The sequence below is a fragment of the Talpa occidentalis genome, unplaced genomic scaffold (genome assembly GCF_014898055.3).
Source record: "Talpa occidentalis isolate TD23 unplaced genomic scaffold, MPIMG_talOcc4v2.1 talOcc4.10, whole genome shotgun sequence".
In the NCBI taxonomy this organism is placed as follows: domain Eukaryota; kingdom Metazoa; phylum Chordata; class Mammalia; order Eulipotyphla; family Talpidae; genus Talpa; species Talpa occidentalis.
In genome coordinates this window covers 7,621,158-7,635,338 of record NW_023600993.1, presented here as the reverse complement: position 1 = coordinate 7,635,338, position 14,181 = coordinate 7,621,158, and the positions used below count along the sequence as shown (strand labels likewise).

The following is a 14,181-nucleotide window of genomic DNA, read 5'->3' as shown; positions in this document are numbered from 1 at the left end:
GAGGGTCCAGCACCGCAGGCTCAGCTCATGGCCACTTCAGACAGACACGCCCACAAGAATCACTGACTTTCGGAACCACAGGGATTCAGAAGCCCCAGTTCAGCCTCCTAATCAAGGACCACGAACCATAAACCCCAGAATTCTAGGGGAAAGGAGGCAGCCTTTGACCCATAGGCCCCACAGCCCTTTGGACAGTGCCTCCCCACCCCACCCCCCGCCTCACCCTAAATACTCCCTGTCAGGAAACGAAGCATCAGAGCCCATCCAAGGACTCATCTCTGGATGCCTCACACCTCCTTCCATGACGGTGCCAGGGCATCCGGCTCCTGCCTGTTCCCCTCCCGTGACAGGGAACTCTCCCTGGCAGCCCATTTGCGCACCATAGCTCTGCTGGAGAAGGCGCTCCGTATGCGGAGCTGGGCTCACCCCACACCATACATCCTCTCAAGAAACCGTAGAGGAAACTGGGGCCCACTATTCAGCCCCTCTTCTCCCCGCCGAGTGGCCCATCCTGGCCCGCTGAGTGAGGCAACTCCAGACATCCTTGAGACCGGACATGGAGAAAGATCTAGATGTCACTTCCACTGGGGCAGAGACCTCACTGCCTGGCACCCAGGTCACCCCAGAACTGGGGAGCAGAGACCATATCCCAGCGGTGGCGGCCCAGGGCCTGCCAGACCAGCTGATGGGTGAGTGGGTCGCCACTTCTGCTGGTTCCGGGTCTGGGAGCCGCATCTGCCCCAGATACCCCCGGGGTGTCTGGACCACAGGCTGACTTCAGAGCATCCGGGGGCTGCTGGGGCCTGGTGCTCGTGGGGCTCGGCCACTCTGGGTCAGCGGGTTCCGGCTGACGACCAGCTGCAGGACGTCGCCCGCCTCGGCCAGGAGCGGCACTGCCAGGCAGCAGTCGAAGTCCCGTGTGCGAACGTGGTTGACCTGCAGGGTGCAGCCCAGGGCAGGCCAGTCAGCTCTCCCAGGCGGAAGGTACGCGTCCCACAGTGGAGCCCTGTCCCAGCCCAGACACAGGCCGCACGGGAGCATGCTCAGGAAGCCCTTGCTCACTCATCTTCTCACACCCTTCGGTTAGGTTTGCCCAGAGACAGTCCTTGGGAGGCCCTAATCTCCTGGCCACACCCCTAGCACCCGACTTCCCCCCCTCTTCAACATGAAAGAGTGGCCACGCCTCAGCCTCCCCTCCCCCGCCCCTCCCCACCCTGGTTAATCGTGTGACTTTGCTTTTGTTTCTATTTTACATTGACCTTGTATTTCAAGCCAGGGGGGCCAGATTTTCATTCCTAACTGAGGTGACAAGTTTCCTTTTAACATTTAAAAAAACCCAACTCCATCAAGTTAGAGAAGGTATCTACTCAGTAAATTCAGCACAAATGTGGGAAAAACCACACCGTAGCAGCGGCAAGGGAGAAGTGGCCCAGGTGTCGGGGCCCAGAGGACCCACAGCTGCCCTCTAGTCCCCTACGGTCCAGGTGGCACGTGACTGGTTCTGGCCAATAGGCCACCAGCACCGTGCTAGGCAGCTGCTCTGTTTTCACAGGGAGAAAGCTGGGGCTCAGGACGGAGAACCTATCAGGGCCACTGCCTGGGGCTAGGAAAGGCCACTCCATCCTGGCGCCCCTGCCCACATTACCTGAAGGACCCTGTCAAAGGGCCGGAGGCCCCCATGTTGAGCTGGGCCGTCGGGGCGCACGGTGTGGACGTAGACACCCTTCTCCAGGAGACCATCTGAGACGCTGAACCCAAAGTCATTCCGCAAGGTGTCCTTGTACAGGGTCACCTGGTAACAGAAGAAAGACCCGGGAGCGCTGACTTTTGCCTCCCACAGTAGCCCAAGTCCCTTATTCTGGCCTTGGGACTAGCCCCACCCTCATGCAGCTCGTACCCCCTCACGGGCCTCAGCATCCAGCCCTGGTGCTCGTGCACACAGTGGCTCTTCTGTCCTCGTAGGCCCCTCCGGTCATAGCGCCAGTCAGGACAGAGGCTGGAGGAAGGCTCTTCAGTCCTCCCGCTCCCATCAGGAGACAGCCTGAGGGGTTCCCACCACACTCTGACACTTGCTTGCCTCCCAATTCACCAAAAAGCTGGCTCCAGTCTAGAGCTTCTGGGAGCTACAGGTTAAGAGTTTCATTTTCTCCTCCTGTGTTTAGTTTTTCTATGACGTGACCTTTAGATGGCAGGAGATGCATGTGTGTGTGAGATGGGAGTTCTGGAGAATTCAGCCTACTATAAAAATCTCTTTTCATGATAGAGGAGAATGAAGCCCGGAGCCCAGAGTCTCAAGGCACCAGGACAGGGGTCCTGGCCTCCTGTGGCCGCCCCCACACCCACCTTGTGCATCTCCAAGGGAGTCGGGAGCAGCTCCTGCCTCTCTTCAGGGAAAGCGTGTACCTCCCGGCCCCTGCGCCAGGGCCGGGGGCCAGGCCTGCCTTCGAGGGCCACACTCTGCACGGTGCCCGTCATGATGGATGCCTGTGGGGACACAGCCCGTCACCCAGATGCTCGCTTGCTGGCTGTGCTCCCCGTCAGCATCTTGGGACACATGCCAGCCTCCATGGTCAGAGAGACAGGGAACCCAGTGACATGGCCCCTGCCCTCCTGGGACTCTCGGCCCGAAGGCAGGGAGCAGTGACCACTGGCTCCCACAGTCGGACCGATAATCACTGGCCCTGCACTACTAGCACATCCCCTGTTGGGCTCAGTTGTGAGCACCTCAGATACAGAACTCACACTATTCTCAAAGATTCTCTAAGATGTTACGATCAGGTAAATACTATTATTTCCACCCCCTTCCCCTACCATTTCATAGATGAAGAGACTGAGGTTTACGGAGAGGACGACTTAAGCCCAGAGTCTGGCTCCAGAGTCAGGGCTCTTAACCACGCTGCTACCTCAGCAGCCGCACAACTAAACAAGATCAAACTGTGCGCTTCAGGACTCGTCTGCGGGTTCAAGGCAGGAGCGACACGAGGGGAGCGCTAGGACCCAAGCTGGTCCAGGGGGAGGCAGCAGGGAAGCTTCCCCAGCTGACATCTGAAACCTAAGCAAGTGGAGGGAAGGGAACAGGGCCCCTGGAGGCCAAGGAACAGCAGGGGCCAAGCCTCTGGATGGGTGGAAGAAGAGCCTGCGGCTGGGGTGGGGGTGGGGCTGTGCGCGCCGGCTGGCTGGAGGGGAGGGCTCCATCCCAAAGCGCTGAAGCACCTTGAGCGCCACAGTAAGAAATGTTGACTTTATGCCAGCAGCAACGGGGTGACTAAAGGGCTACGAGGAGCTGGGGCGGGGGCGGGGGTTGGCAAGATCAGAATCATGGACTTAGAAGTGTCTTCTAGCTGCTGGGTGGAGACTGGGCCTCAGTGATGACCATGAAGCCAGGAGGTGGACCAGTTAGGGACCATGTGATTGATTGTCCAAGCAAAAGACGACTGTGGTCTGGACGGGGTGGTGACAGGAAGGAGAAAAGGAGCAGAACTGGGACTTGGGTCCAAGATAAGTGACCTTTGGTGCTGCGGGGTTGGGGGTAGGGAAGGGCAGTCTTGAGGGCAGACACCTGAGCTGGCTGGGAGCAGGTTTGTGCCCTGGAGGGAAACTCATCCACGTTCAGACTGGGAACTCTACAGATGAGAGGGTGTGTGCTGGGCTGGGAGGGTGTACCTGTACACGTGATTGTGTAAATTCTTTCCTCCTGTCTACCCAACACCTGAGTTTCCACGGTTGTTGACACGCGTGGAGGGTTGGCTTTTCTGGAGATCCCCTAAGGGAAGGTGAGCATGAGAACAATTGTCTTGGGGCCTAACTGTTGGGCTGGGGTGGGCACAGGGGGGGAGAATACTGAACAAGGAAGCACAGAGCTAACACAGCTGGCCCTCACCTGCCTGGGCAGCCAGGGGTCCAAAAGGCAAGACCAGACACTCAGAATCCTGGGAAAATAGAATCACTGAAAAATAAAATCAGGGGCTCAGGGGTCCTGGGCTCTTTGACCACTAGAAAAGTAGAATTCTAAAGCTTCCAGTTAAGATGCAGACCGAGTTGCTTCTCCCTCCAAATCTGATGGTAGATCACATTTTTAAAAATCAACCGAGCAAGGAAGAAAGATCCGGTGATAGGCATGAGCAGGTACAGACCCATCTGGCCCAGGGAAACAGACATAAGTTGGGCATTGGGGTACCCATTCAGGGAAAGTGAGTGATATCTCAAAGCAGAAACTGGGAGCACCATTCATTGTGGACCAGGGACTAGGTGTCCGCCTACCAGGCAGGGGCGCAGAAGGACCGGCTGAGCTGGGGAAACCACTTATGAGAAACCCAGAACCTTTCTAGGGCGGCTCCCAGGGCTGGGGCCAGAGCTGCCTGGCACAGAGAGCAGGAGAAACAGTGAGCTGGGACATGCAAGTCAAAATCTGGTCTGGAACCAGTGGAGCTCGAGAGCCCCCGCAAAGACGAAGCACGGCCTCAGCGCTTCAGGGGCACGGAGGCCCCAGCGGCCGGCGGGAGGGCCTGGAGCCACTGACAGCAACTGCACTGGTGAGACGAAGCCCAGCTCTCATGTGGACGTGGCCAACAGACAGAGCCCACAGGCAAGTTCACACCCAGGGAAGTAGAAAAAGAAATATCGTGTACATGCCTGACGGTAACTTTTTTGCGATTGTAACGTAAGTGCTGTGCTGACGTTGTTTTTGATGCTGAGGTGTCCATCTCACCCCCAGTAACCCTGCACAGTCAGAAAGGAGCCAAGCAGCCCCACTCATGAGGTTCCCCTTCTAGAAAGCCCTGCGGGACCTAGACAGCTGACCACTGAGTGACCCATGTAAAGAACACCCAGGCACGCCCAGCGTGCCATGCCACCATGCACGCAGTCACGCTTGCCCCTGCGTGCTCTGTGGGGGAACCCCTGGGGGGACAGGGAGCAGTGCTCGTGCACACACCAGCATGCACGGGGGGGGTGCCCCAGGCGGCCTACAGAGTGGGCAGCCGTACCTCCAGCTCCCTCAGCAGCTCTGACTGACCGCAGGACTCCAGGTCTTCCAGGGCTTCCCCAAACGCGCGCCAGAAGCCCTCCTCGCGGGCGGGGCCAGGGGCTGGGCTGTAACGTAGGAACCAGAGAGCGTCAGCTCCTGGCGGGCAGGTGGGTGGGCAGGCGGGCGGGGGCCTGAGGAGTCTTCGGGGCCTCAGGGCCCAGCGTTGGGCTCAAGGGGCCATTGGGCAGGTGGGCGGGCAGGCAGGCGGGCGTCCTCGGTGGCAGTGCTGGGGCCCCAGGGCAGTGGTTGGTGACACGGAATGGGGGAAAGACGCAGTTAGGGGCGACCAGGACTGTCGGTGGCCAGTTAGAACAGGGGCAGATGAGACGGGGTGGAGAGCGATGACACAGGACGCCTAGGAAGAGAGACAGACGGACGGACGACAGACAGACAGACAGAGAGGAGAACCATGGTGTAGCCCCAGAGGACGGCCCCTGGCCCCACCCAGACACATGGCATCATAGGACAGTGACAGGGACAGCTGGAACTGGCAAGGACACAGATGAATGGAGAGGGTGGGATATTCATGCTGGGGACGGGGCCAAGACCCGTATGTCGTCCATCCCAGTGTGGAGTCTCACTGGACGGCAACAAGTCAGCTTCACTCATCACATGGCCGTCTGCCACCTCCCACGGCCTGGTCATTTATGGAGTATGCTTGGTTCGGACAAGGCTCTCCTCTCCTAGGGAGCCGGGGGTGAGGGTGTGAGCAGCTGCCTCCTTCCCTTCCCATTTTACAGATGAGAAGACAGAGGCTAAAGGCCATTTACTTCATTCAGCTCAGCTCTGCAAACTGGTCAGGCCCGCCCCAGGGCCTGGATCTCAGGCAGGGGCTGGTGGGGGGTGGGGGTGGGCCTGGAATCTGACAGAGCCCCTGCTGGGAAGGAGCTGGAGAGTCACTCACAAGCATGTGCAAGCACCCGCTGTGTGCCAGGCCCTGAGCTGGGTCTGCTAAGTGGAGGAGACAACGGCCAGGCCAATACCCAGGCAGGTGCAAGGTGGCCCGAGCCCCTGGGAGGTTCAGGCCGGCAGACGGAAAGGGTGGGAAAGCCCTCTGCCTGAGGTAGGTGGGAAAGCTCCCCAGAGGCAGGGGATCTGAGCAGTGCTGGCAACGACCAGCAGCGCGGCCAGGAGAGGAGAGAGAAAGGCATTCTGGGCAGGAGGAACAGCCTGGTCAAAAGCACAGACGTGGCTGGACCAGAGGGCACACATTCCCCTGAGAGCCTGCTCTCCGCGGGAGCCTTTTCCAGGGGCAAGGCTGAGTCCCTCAAGGCTGATGCTGCAAACACCAGCAGGTCCACAGCCCAAGGCGGTGCTTGTCACCCCAAGGCCTTTAGTGATCTGGGCTAAGGCAGGAGAGTTTGGGTTCCAGTTCTGAGTCGGCCCTTCTGGGAACGGAGGTCATCGGACTTGGCACCTCTGCCCCTGCCATGCCCCGCACCATGCAGGCCCCTTCCCAGTCCTGGCGGCTCGAAGGGCTCCACCCGACTCTCCTCTCGCAGGAGCTGCGCCTCCTGCAGGCTAGACCAGACTCCTCCACAGCCACCCTCACCCATCCTAGCCGAGAGACCAGGCCTGTCTCCTCCTTCTTGGCGCCCCCACCACAGACCTAGTCGGTGGCGCCCAATCCTCCTCCTCCTCCTCAGGGAAGCTCTCATCAGCAGGCGCTGGCGTGTAGCTCGTCCTCCGGGGCTCTGTGGGTGGGGGGCTGCTTCTCAGCCTGCTGGGTCTCCACTCGTGGGAGGTCAGGCCCCGGGGCGCCGTCTGGGGAGTGTAGGAACCTGGCGGGCCGAGAGAGGCATCATCTACATGCTCGTAGCATCCTCAGCTTGCCCTCCTTCCTGCCCCATTTCCAGCTATGCTAGGTGACCCCAGACAGGTCTGGGGGCCTGCATGATTTTACCCAGAGGCTCCAAGGGCACCCATGTCCCTAACCCAGATTCCCCCAGATTTCCTAATCATCCAGCAGCAAGTGTAAATGTGGGCATCTCTGGGACCCTGGCCCAGTTCCACTGGGGTGGGCCTGACCAAGCCCAAATGAGGGAGACAGATTTCTGCCCTTGCCTCTGGCCCACCTTGAGAGCCTGAGGGTCCAGGGGGTGAGTCTGCAGGGGCTAACCTAGTGCTCCCAATGGGGACCAGACCCAGGGTGGGAAGACATCCAGCGAGTAGAAACCTGGGCTCGGGTTTACTGAGGTCACCTAGAGGCCTCGCTCCTCTTGTTCTTCGGAACCCCTGGGATTCAGAAGCCCCAGGTCACCCAAGGGCCTCAACATGCTTAAACAGGGGAATGTCTGTCTAGGACGGTGCCTGGGGGGTGTCCCTCCCCCTCTGGGTCGTGTAGAATGGGAGGGAGGGCCTTCTGCCTCTCTGTCCTCTACTGGATGGGTGGACATGCACTGAGCCACTGAGCACCTGGGTGTGCTAGGCATGGGGCTAGGAATGAGGAGAAAGTAGAAGTCAGCCTGGACCCTGGCCTTATGGTGGGAACTGAATAGCCAGCACGGTGCGGAGCCCTGTGGTCCTGCTCCCAGGAGCCAGGGGCCCCGACAGTGGCCAAGAGGCCCAGTCAAGTCTGCATTCAAGAAGAGTCCCTGAAGGACAGAGCTGGGAGAGGAGGAGGAAGACAGACGAAGCAGCGGGGACCCCTGCAAAGGCCTGGCAGGTGGGGTGATCCAGAAAAGCATGTTGCTTGTCTGAGGGCCCCGAGGCATCACCTGGGCCCCCAAAGCCAGCCTCCGTGGCCGAGCTGTCCCAGGATTCCACGGCGCTGTCCACACTGGGCACAGCGGGCGAGAAGCGGGCCGCCAGCAGACCTCCTTTGAGTGCCTCTGGTGGGTCCTCATCTGCATCACTGGCCTCGCTCAGGCTGCCCGACTTGAGGGGTGGGAGGGGGCCTGAGAGGGGAAGGGGATATCACTGCCATGGGATTCTGACCTCAGAGCCATAGAGACCTTTGATGAAGCCTCAGTTTCCCCACTGGTTTGGGAAGTCACGGGACCCCTGCCCCGCCCCCAAGCCTGCTGCTGGGTAACCTGCCACATGGGAGATGGCACACCAACAGCAGATGGGAGAACTGAGACTTGGGGGCTGAATAGACTCCAGATAAAGAGGAGGACCCCAAAACTTAAGCTTCTTCCATCGCACATGGTATCGTCCTACCACGGCATGGGGCACAACTTCAGGGGAAACTGAGGAATGCACAGGCACAACACACAAGAGACAGGTGATAAAGAGCATGGTCCAGACCAGACTGCTCCATGCCAGCTGGGCAACCCTGGGCCCATCACGCCCCTCTTTGAGTCTTGTCTCCTCAGCTGTTCCACATTTCCTCCCAACTCCATAGAAGTTATCGAGGATTCCATGAGATGGGCAAATGCAAAACCTGGCACAGAGGACTCTCCCTTCCTAAATGGGTTGAATGGCCCAGGACATGGGGTGAGGCTCACGGTCTAGTTGTTTCTTGATCTTCAGTGTGACAGTCTCGCCAGCCACCTGCAGCAGGTGGATGGCTTCACTCAGTGGCCGGCCCTTTAGGCTAACACTGTTGATGGCGAGAATGCGGTCCCCAACATGGATAGCGCCTGTCCTGGGGAGGGGGCACAGGGTATGGGATGAGAGTTAGAAACACAGAGCATATGAATTGGGGGATCTGCCATCAGGGAACTTGGGAACTCCAAGGTACAAGCCTGGCTGACCCAGTTAAACCTAGTTGCAAAAAAAAAAAAAAAAAGTAATTGTGATCTTGGGTTGCATTAATAGAGGTATAACATGTATAATCTGGGGGAAAATTATCCCATCTTACTCAAAATTAAGTTCTAGAATGAGTTTCCAGCATGAGTTCTGTGCATGAATTTAATCCCATGAAGTAGATGCCAAATACTAGCTATGTGATTTGGGGCTAGTTGCTTAACTTCCCTGAGTTTCACTTCCTTTTTCTATAAAATGGGGACTGAAGACTTATTTTATCAAATTACAATTGAAGGATAGATGGCTGGAATGGATTCATGCTTCCTTCCAGCAGTTCATGGGGTAGCATTTCTCTTTCCCTGGACCTCAGTTTCATCACCTAGAGGAAGAGCATAATCCCCAGGGCCCAGCTGACCTGACAAAGGGTGGTGGGGGCCACCGCCTGACAAGGCCAGGAAGCAGCACTGCTCTGGCCCAGTGGTCTCCTACCTGGAACTATCTGAGGTACTTTTTAGAAAATGCAGATTCCTGGCCCCCACCCCTTACTTATGAATGGTATCTCTGGGGATGAGTGGGGCTAGGGAAATAATTCCCAGCAGCAGGCATGATGAAGGTGAGAGAAGCTGTAGTGGGTACTGGGAATGCACCTGACCTGGATGGGGAAATTTGCACCCCAATGTCCAGGTCATTCCCAGAAGAGCCTTCATTGGGTCCATCCCCAGATTGCCTCATGCCTAGCAAGCTCCTGAGAGCCGGGAACTGAGTGAGGGAGGGAATGTTGGCCTCAGGGAGTGGGCAGCGCTGGCTGTCCAGAACAACAGCCACAGCCGCACCGAGGACTGGGCCCCTGGAATGTGCTGAAGCGAACTGAGATGTGCTGAAAGTCTAAAATAAACAACGGATTCTGAAGACTGAGTAAGAAGAAAAGAATGTAAAATATTTCATTAATAATTTTTATATTGATTTCATGTTGAAATAAGCATATAATTTAGGATCCATTATTTGTCTCTTAATTTTTCCAAGGAGGGCTAATAGAAAGCGAATCATTCAATTGTGGCTCACATTAATTATATTACAGCTGGACAGCACCAGCTGGGGAAGGGACTGCCTGTCGTGTCCCCACCACCCAGAAGAGGCGGTACCGGGTGAAAGTGGGAACTGAGGAAGACGACACTGGAGGTCAGAACCGTGCCCACGGTCCCTGCAATCTGCCAGGTGCCCAGCAGGGGGCGCTCCAGGAGCGGGCCCATCACCAGGGAGCCTCAGCCTCTGAATGCCTCCTGCTCCACCCCACCAAGCTGTGTCCCTCCTGAGCTGTGTCCTCCTCCAGGGCCTGTTCTGCCCCCTGGCCTGGCCAGGCTCCCCACTTGCAGCAGGAGAGCTCAGCACAGGTTTCAGGAGAGCTGTCTCACCCACACTGGGGTTGCTTCTCTGGGGCCCTCGTGTGGACTCTTTTCACCTCTGGGGCCCAGATCTATCTGCCCACGTTTATTCCCTAATCCAGTCTGGGACAGTCTTCTCACAGCTCCCTTTGTTGCCAGTTTTGGAGACCATCCCCATAAGAAGAGGACAGCAGGGGCAGCCCCCACCCCCAGGAAATACCCCGCACTATGCAGACCCAGCATTGCCTGTGTGAAGCCACCCAGCAGATGCTTCAAAAAGGCCCACAAGGTAACTTTCCAGAAATCTCCAGGTTGAGAGGGAGCCGAGGAGTTAGTATACATTTATCCAGCAGTTATGTGGAGCCAGGAGGTCTGCTGGGAGCTGCCCTTCTCCGGCTGCTGTGAAACTGAGTTGAGGGAAGGGACAGGCCGACGTCACCCAGAGTATCAATGTCAGAACAAAGATCAGAATCCAGTTGGGCTGATCCCAAAGCCAGCTGCTGCCCCACAGGAGTCCTGTGCCTACCCTGTGTGTCCCCACAGAGCCCCCGCTCACCTCTCAGCCAGACCGCGCTTGGTGAGCCCTGAAATGACAATGGGATCAAATGGCTCTTCTGTGCCTGAGATGGTGATGCCCAGTGGGCCCCCGTAGCGCTTCAGCTCCACCGTGTAGCTGATGGCACCCGTGGTCTCCTGTTCATCTGCAAAGTGGCACCCGTCAGGGGCAGCGTCCCAGGGGCCAGGCCCCCTGAGCCCTGGTGTGCTGACTCACATTCATCATCATTCATTCATTCACTCATTCACTCCTGCCGCACGTGAACCAACCAACATTTAAAAATATAATTTTCACAGACCATACAGAAAAACGTGATGGTGATGATAACAATTATAAGAAGAAACCAGATTTCCAGCTTTCCAAAAAAAATAAACAAGAATCTGTCCACAAGCGACCCTTTTTTCAGGGAAGAAGTTGGCTGCTCAGCTCCTCTGAAAAGGGATTCACTCTCCGTTAGCCACAGTCCTTACCCCTCCTATTGGCTCCCCAGTTTGCACCATTTTCTTACTTTCTGTCCAGTATAATCACTATGTCATTTGACCTCAAAGGTGTCTGAGTTTGCAGCCTATGTTGACTCACTCATACAGCCATGCGGTAGTGCACCCTTCTTCCCCTCAACGCCCACCCACTCATCTGCTCTCAGTTGCCCCTTGTGGGTCTCCTTCACCAGGCTTTGTGCCGGGCATGTAGGTTCCAAGCAGTGGCTCAAATCCCCACAGACCTCCCAAGGGCCCTGGGGGGCCTCAGATGCCAGGGACAGTGGGCGGCCCCTCCCTGTCCATCTACCTCCCTCCTTCTAGGCCAGAGGGAGCCCAAATTGCAAGTTGGCAGGCTGCGGGCCCAGAGGGTGGACCTCGAGAGGTGGCAGTGCAGGTGAGGGCCGCACCAGAGTTGTCCTCGTCCTTCCGGATCTTTAGCTTCACCAGGTCCTCGCATTGCCGCAGGATCTGCACAGCGTCCTCCATGGGACAATTGTCCAAGCGGATATTGTCGATGGCCAGCAGCTTGTCACCTGGCTCAAGGGTTCCAGTCCTGCGGGAGCAGAGGTGGGGAACAGAAAGGCGCCTGGCACATGCAGGCACCACCCACACCCACACCCACCCCACTGCAGCCTCCCCAACCCTGTGCCCAGGGCCCCCTACCTGTGGGCTACACTGCCTTTCTTGATGTCAGAGATGATCAGAGGCTCCCCTCGCTTTCTGCTGGCCGCTGGAAGGAGAGAGGCCATGAACCTGTCCTTTGATGGCCCCAGCCTCGGGGGGCCCAGGAGACAGGAGATGGACTGGGGGCCCCACACCCTGCTCCACTGCTTCCTGGCTGGTGGCCAGAGAAAATTCGCTCACCGACCTGTGCCTCAGTTTCCCCTCTGTAGCATGGGGTGACACTGTAGACCTCGTGAGGAAGTCATGACATTAAACTAGATGGCACGGGCTGAAGCCTCGTCCCGCTCCTGGCGCACAGTAGGTACTCAATCCACATCAGCCCTTTTCTCCCCCTGTGCAGCCCCCGCCCCAGCAAACCTGTGAGCTCCGTGAGGGACTGTCTGGCTGGTGTCTATGTCCAGCACCCGGCCCGAACTGAGCAACCCTCCCACACCCAGTTCTTCCTCCAGTCACGGGGGTGCTGGCGCTGCCCCTCTCTGGCCTCGACCAACAAAACAGCAACACCCCTCCTGGCGCTGGTCCACCAGCAGCTGGCACATGTGGTGGGAGGCCTGGCTTCCCGCTTCAGCTCAGGGCCACCTCCAGGGCCCCCAGCTCTGGAGCTCTCGATGGGCTGAACCCGCAGCTGAACCCACACGGTAGAGGCCAGCACCTCCCTCCGCCCCGACCTGCAGCCCTCGCCGCTCACAGCCATAGGAGGGGGCGGGAGGCTCCTGTGCTCAGTCTTCTGCCTTTCTTCTCTCACCCTTGCTTTCCTTTCTTTGACCAAGATGAATTAGGCACCTACTGTGTCCCAGGCCTCTTTGGGCCCCCAGAACGCAGAGGTAGACAGCAAGCCCAGTGTGGCCATGTGTCTGTACCTTACACACCACTTACCTCCCCCGGGAGGCCCCAATGGCCAGGGAACTACGATGTACAAAACGGGAAACTGAGGCTTCGAGGCTCGGATCTTGCCCTAGAACACACTACTGGGCGTTGCAGGGGGGACGGGACAGGGCCACCCGCTGCCCCCCAGCGCCTTGCCCCTGGCCAGGTCGTGTGCCGCTGCTGTGGAAATGCTGGGGGACCCTCCGCAGGGGGCGCTCGAGGACGGGGTGGGGCAGCTGCGGCGAGGGACTCACAGCTGATGGTGATGCCCAGCTCCACACCGCGCCTCTTGGGCAGCTTCACGTGGAAGGTGCCGCTGCTCGGGATGACGGACTCTGGGCACAGACAGACGCAGACCAGGTGAGTCCCGGGAGACACCACACCTATCTGGTCCCGACGGGGACCCTAAGGAGTCACCCCCCCCCACATCCTGCTTCTCCCACCTACAGAAGAGGAAACTGAGGCCAGATTTCCCCAAGACAATCCGCCCTCTGGGTCAGCGCAGAGCAAGGACTGGATCGCACCTCACAACTGCCAGCTGTTGGGAGGGGGTTCCAGGGTGCCCTGTAGCCCGGCCCAAGCAGACTGGGTGTGTCCACGGGACTTATCTGACCTGACCCTTGGACTAGAAGGGGGATTCTAGTCACTGCTTTACATTTGGGGAAACTGAGGGTGGGGGAAGAAGTGTCCTGTCACACGGTGTTCCAGTCACAGAGCAGGATTCTAACCCCAGTTGTCGCTGGCGGTTCCTGGCCCCAGGCCTGCAGAGGAGCTTGGGGTCTGTTCAGCTCCCCTCTGCCCCCCAAGAATCCCCCATAACTCTCACCACAGGCGTGTGCTTCCTCCTGGGGGTGCTCCCCTCCCTCCCTCCAGGTGTGGGCACTGTCCCCGGGAGAAGGCTTGGGACCAGGGAATGGGACAGGTGGAGGGGTGCTTGCACCCACAAGGGCAGGACATAGCAGGTAGGGGGCACGGGTCTTGCACTGAGGAGGAAGCGAGGACCATCACTCACCCGCCACATCGAACTCAATCTCCAGCACGACCTTGTGGGCCAGCGCGGCATCCCGCAGCAGCTGGTTGGCTTCCTCCATAGTCCCGTCCTCGGTGGCGATGCCGTTGATGGACAGGACGCGGTCCCCCACCTGCAGCAGCCCACACCTGAGCCCGGCAGCCCGGCGGAGGGAAGAGGCGCCATCACCACCATGGCTCCGGAGGGGGAGCCTCAACCTGGTCCCACCCCCGCCCTCAGGTGTGACTGTGCCCTGGGCCAGTGACAGACCCATAGGTAGTGGCCGCCTGGCCAGGGCTGTGACTCTGCTGGGCCGCTGTTTCTCTGTCTGGTGGAGGGGGCCACGCCTCACAAAACGCCTAGACCACGGTCTCTGCCTGCAGACGGGGCCTCAAGTCTGGGTTGTTTCCCAGCTGCATAGCTCTGGGCAAGTCAAGCCACCTCTCTGAACCCCCACTTTCTCACCTGTCAAATGGGGCTGGTGACGA

The 14,181-nt window shown here is 58.5% G+C and overlaps 1 protein-coding gene across 3 annotated transcripts in view; it reads right to left on the bottom strand.

The window, feature by feature from the left end:
• Positions 1-211: 211 nt before the first annotated feature.
• Positions 212-14,181, bottom strand: part of GRIP2 (glutamate receptor interacting protein 2) — a 31,518-nt gene continuing 17,548 nt past the window's right edge. For all 3 annotated transcript variants that reach the window (XM_037523612.1, XM_037523632.1, XM_037523622.1), the window contains exons 13-24: positions 13,697-13,842; positions 12,939-13,019; positions 11,797-11,863; positions 11,541-11,686; positions 10,655-10,799; positions 8,476-8,615; positions 7,744-7,923; positions 6,636-6,807; positions 4,986-5,091; positions 2,344-2,484; positions 1,646-1,792; positions 212-936 (exon numbers count right to left, since the gene is read on the bottom strand). In XM_037523612.1, coding sequence (XP_037379509.1) covers positions 778-936; positions 1,646-1,792; positions 2,344-2,484; positions 4,986-5,091; positions 6,636-6,807; positions 7,744-7,923; positions 8,476-8,615; positions 10,655-10,799; positions 11,541-11,686; positions 11,797-11,863; positions 12,939-13,019; positions 13,697-13,842 — 1,630 coding nt within the window. In that variant the 3' untranslated portion in view covers positions 212-777. The remainder of the gene's footprint in view (positions 937-1,645; positions 1,793-2,343; positions 2,485-4,985; positions 5,092-6,635; positions 6,808-7,743; positions 7,924-8,475; positions 8,616-10,654; positions 10,800-11,540; positions 11,687-11,796; positions 11,864-12,938; positions 13,020-13,696; positions 13,843-14,181) is intronic.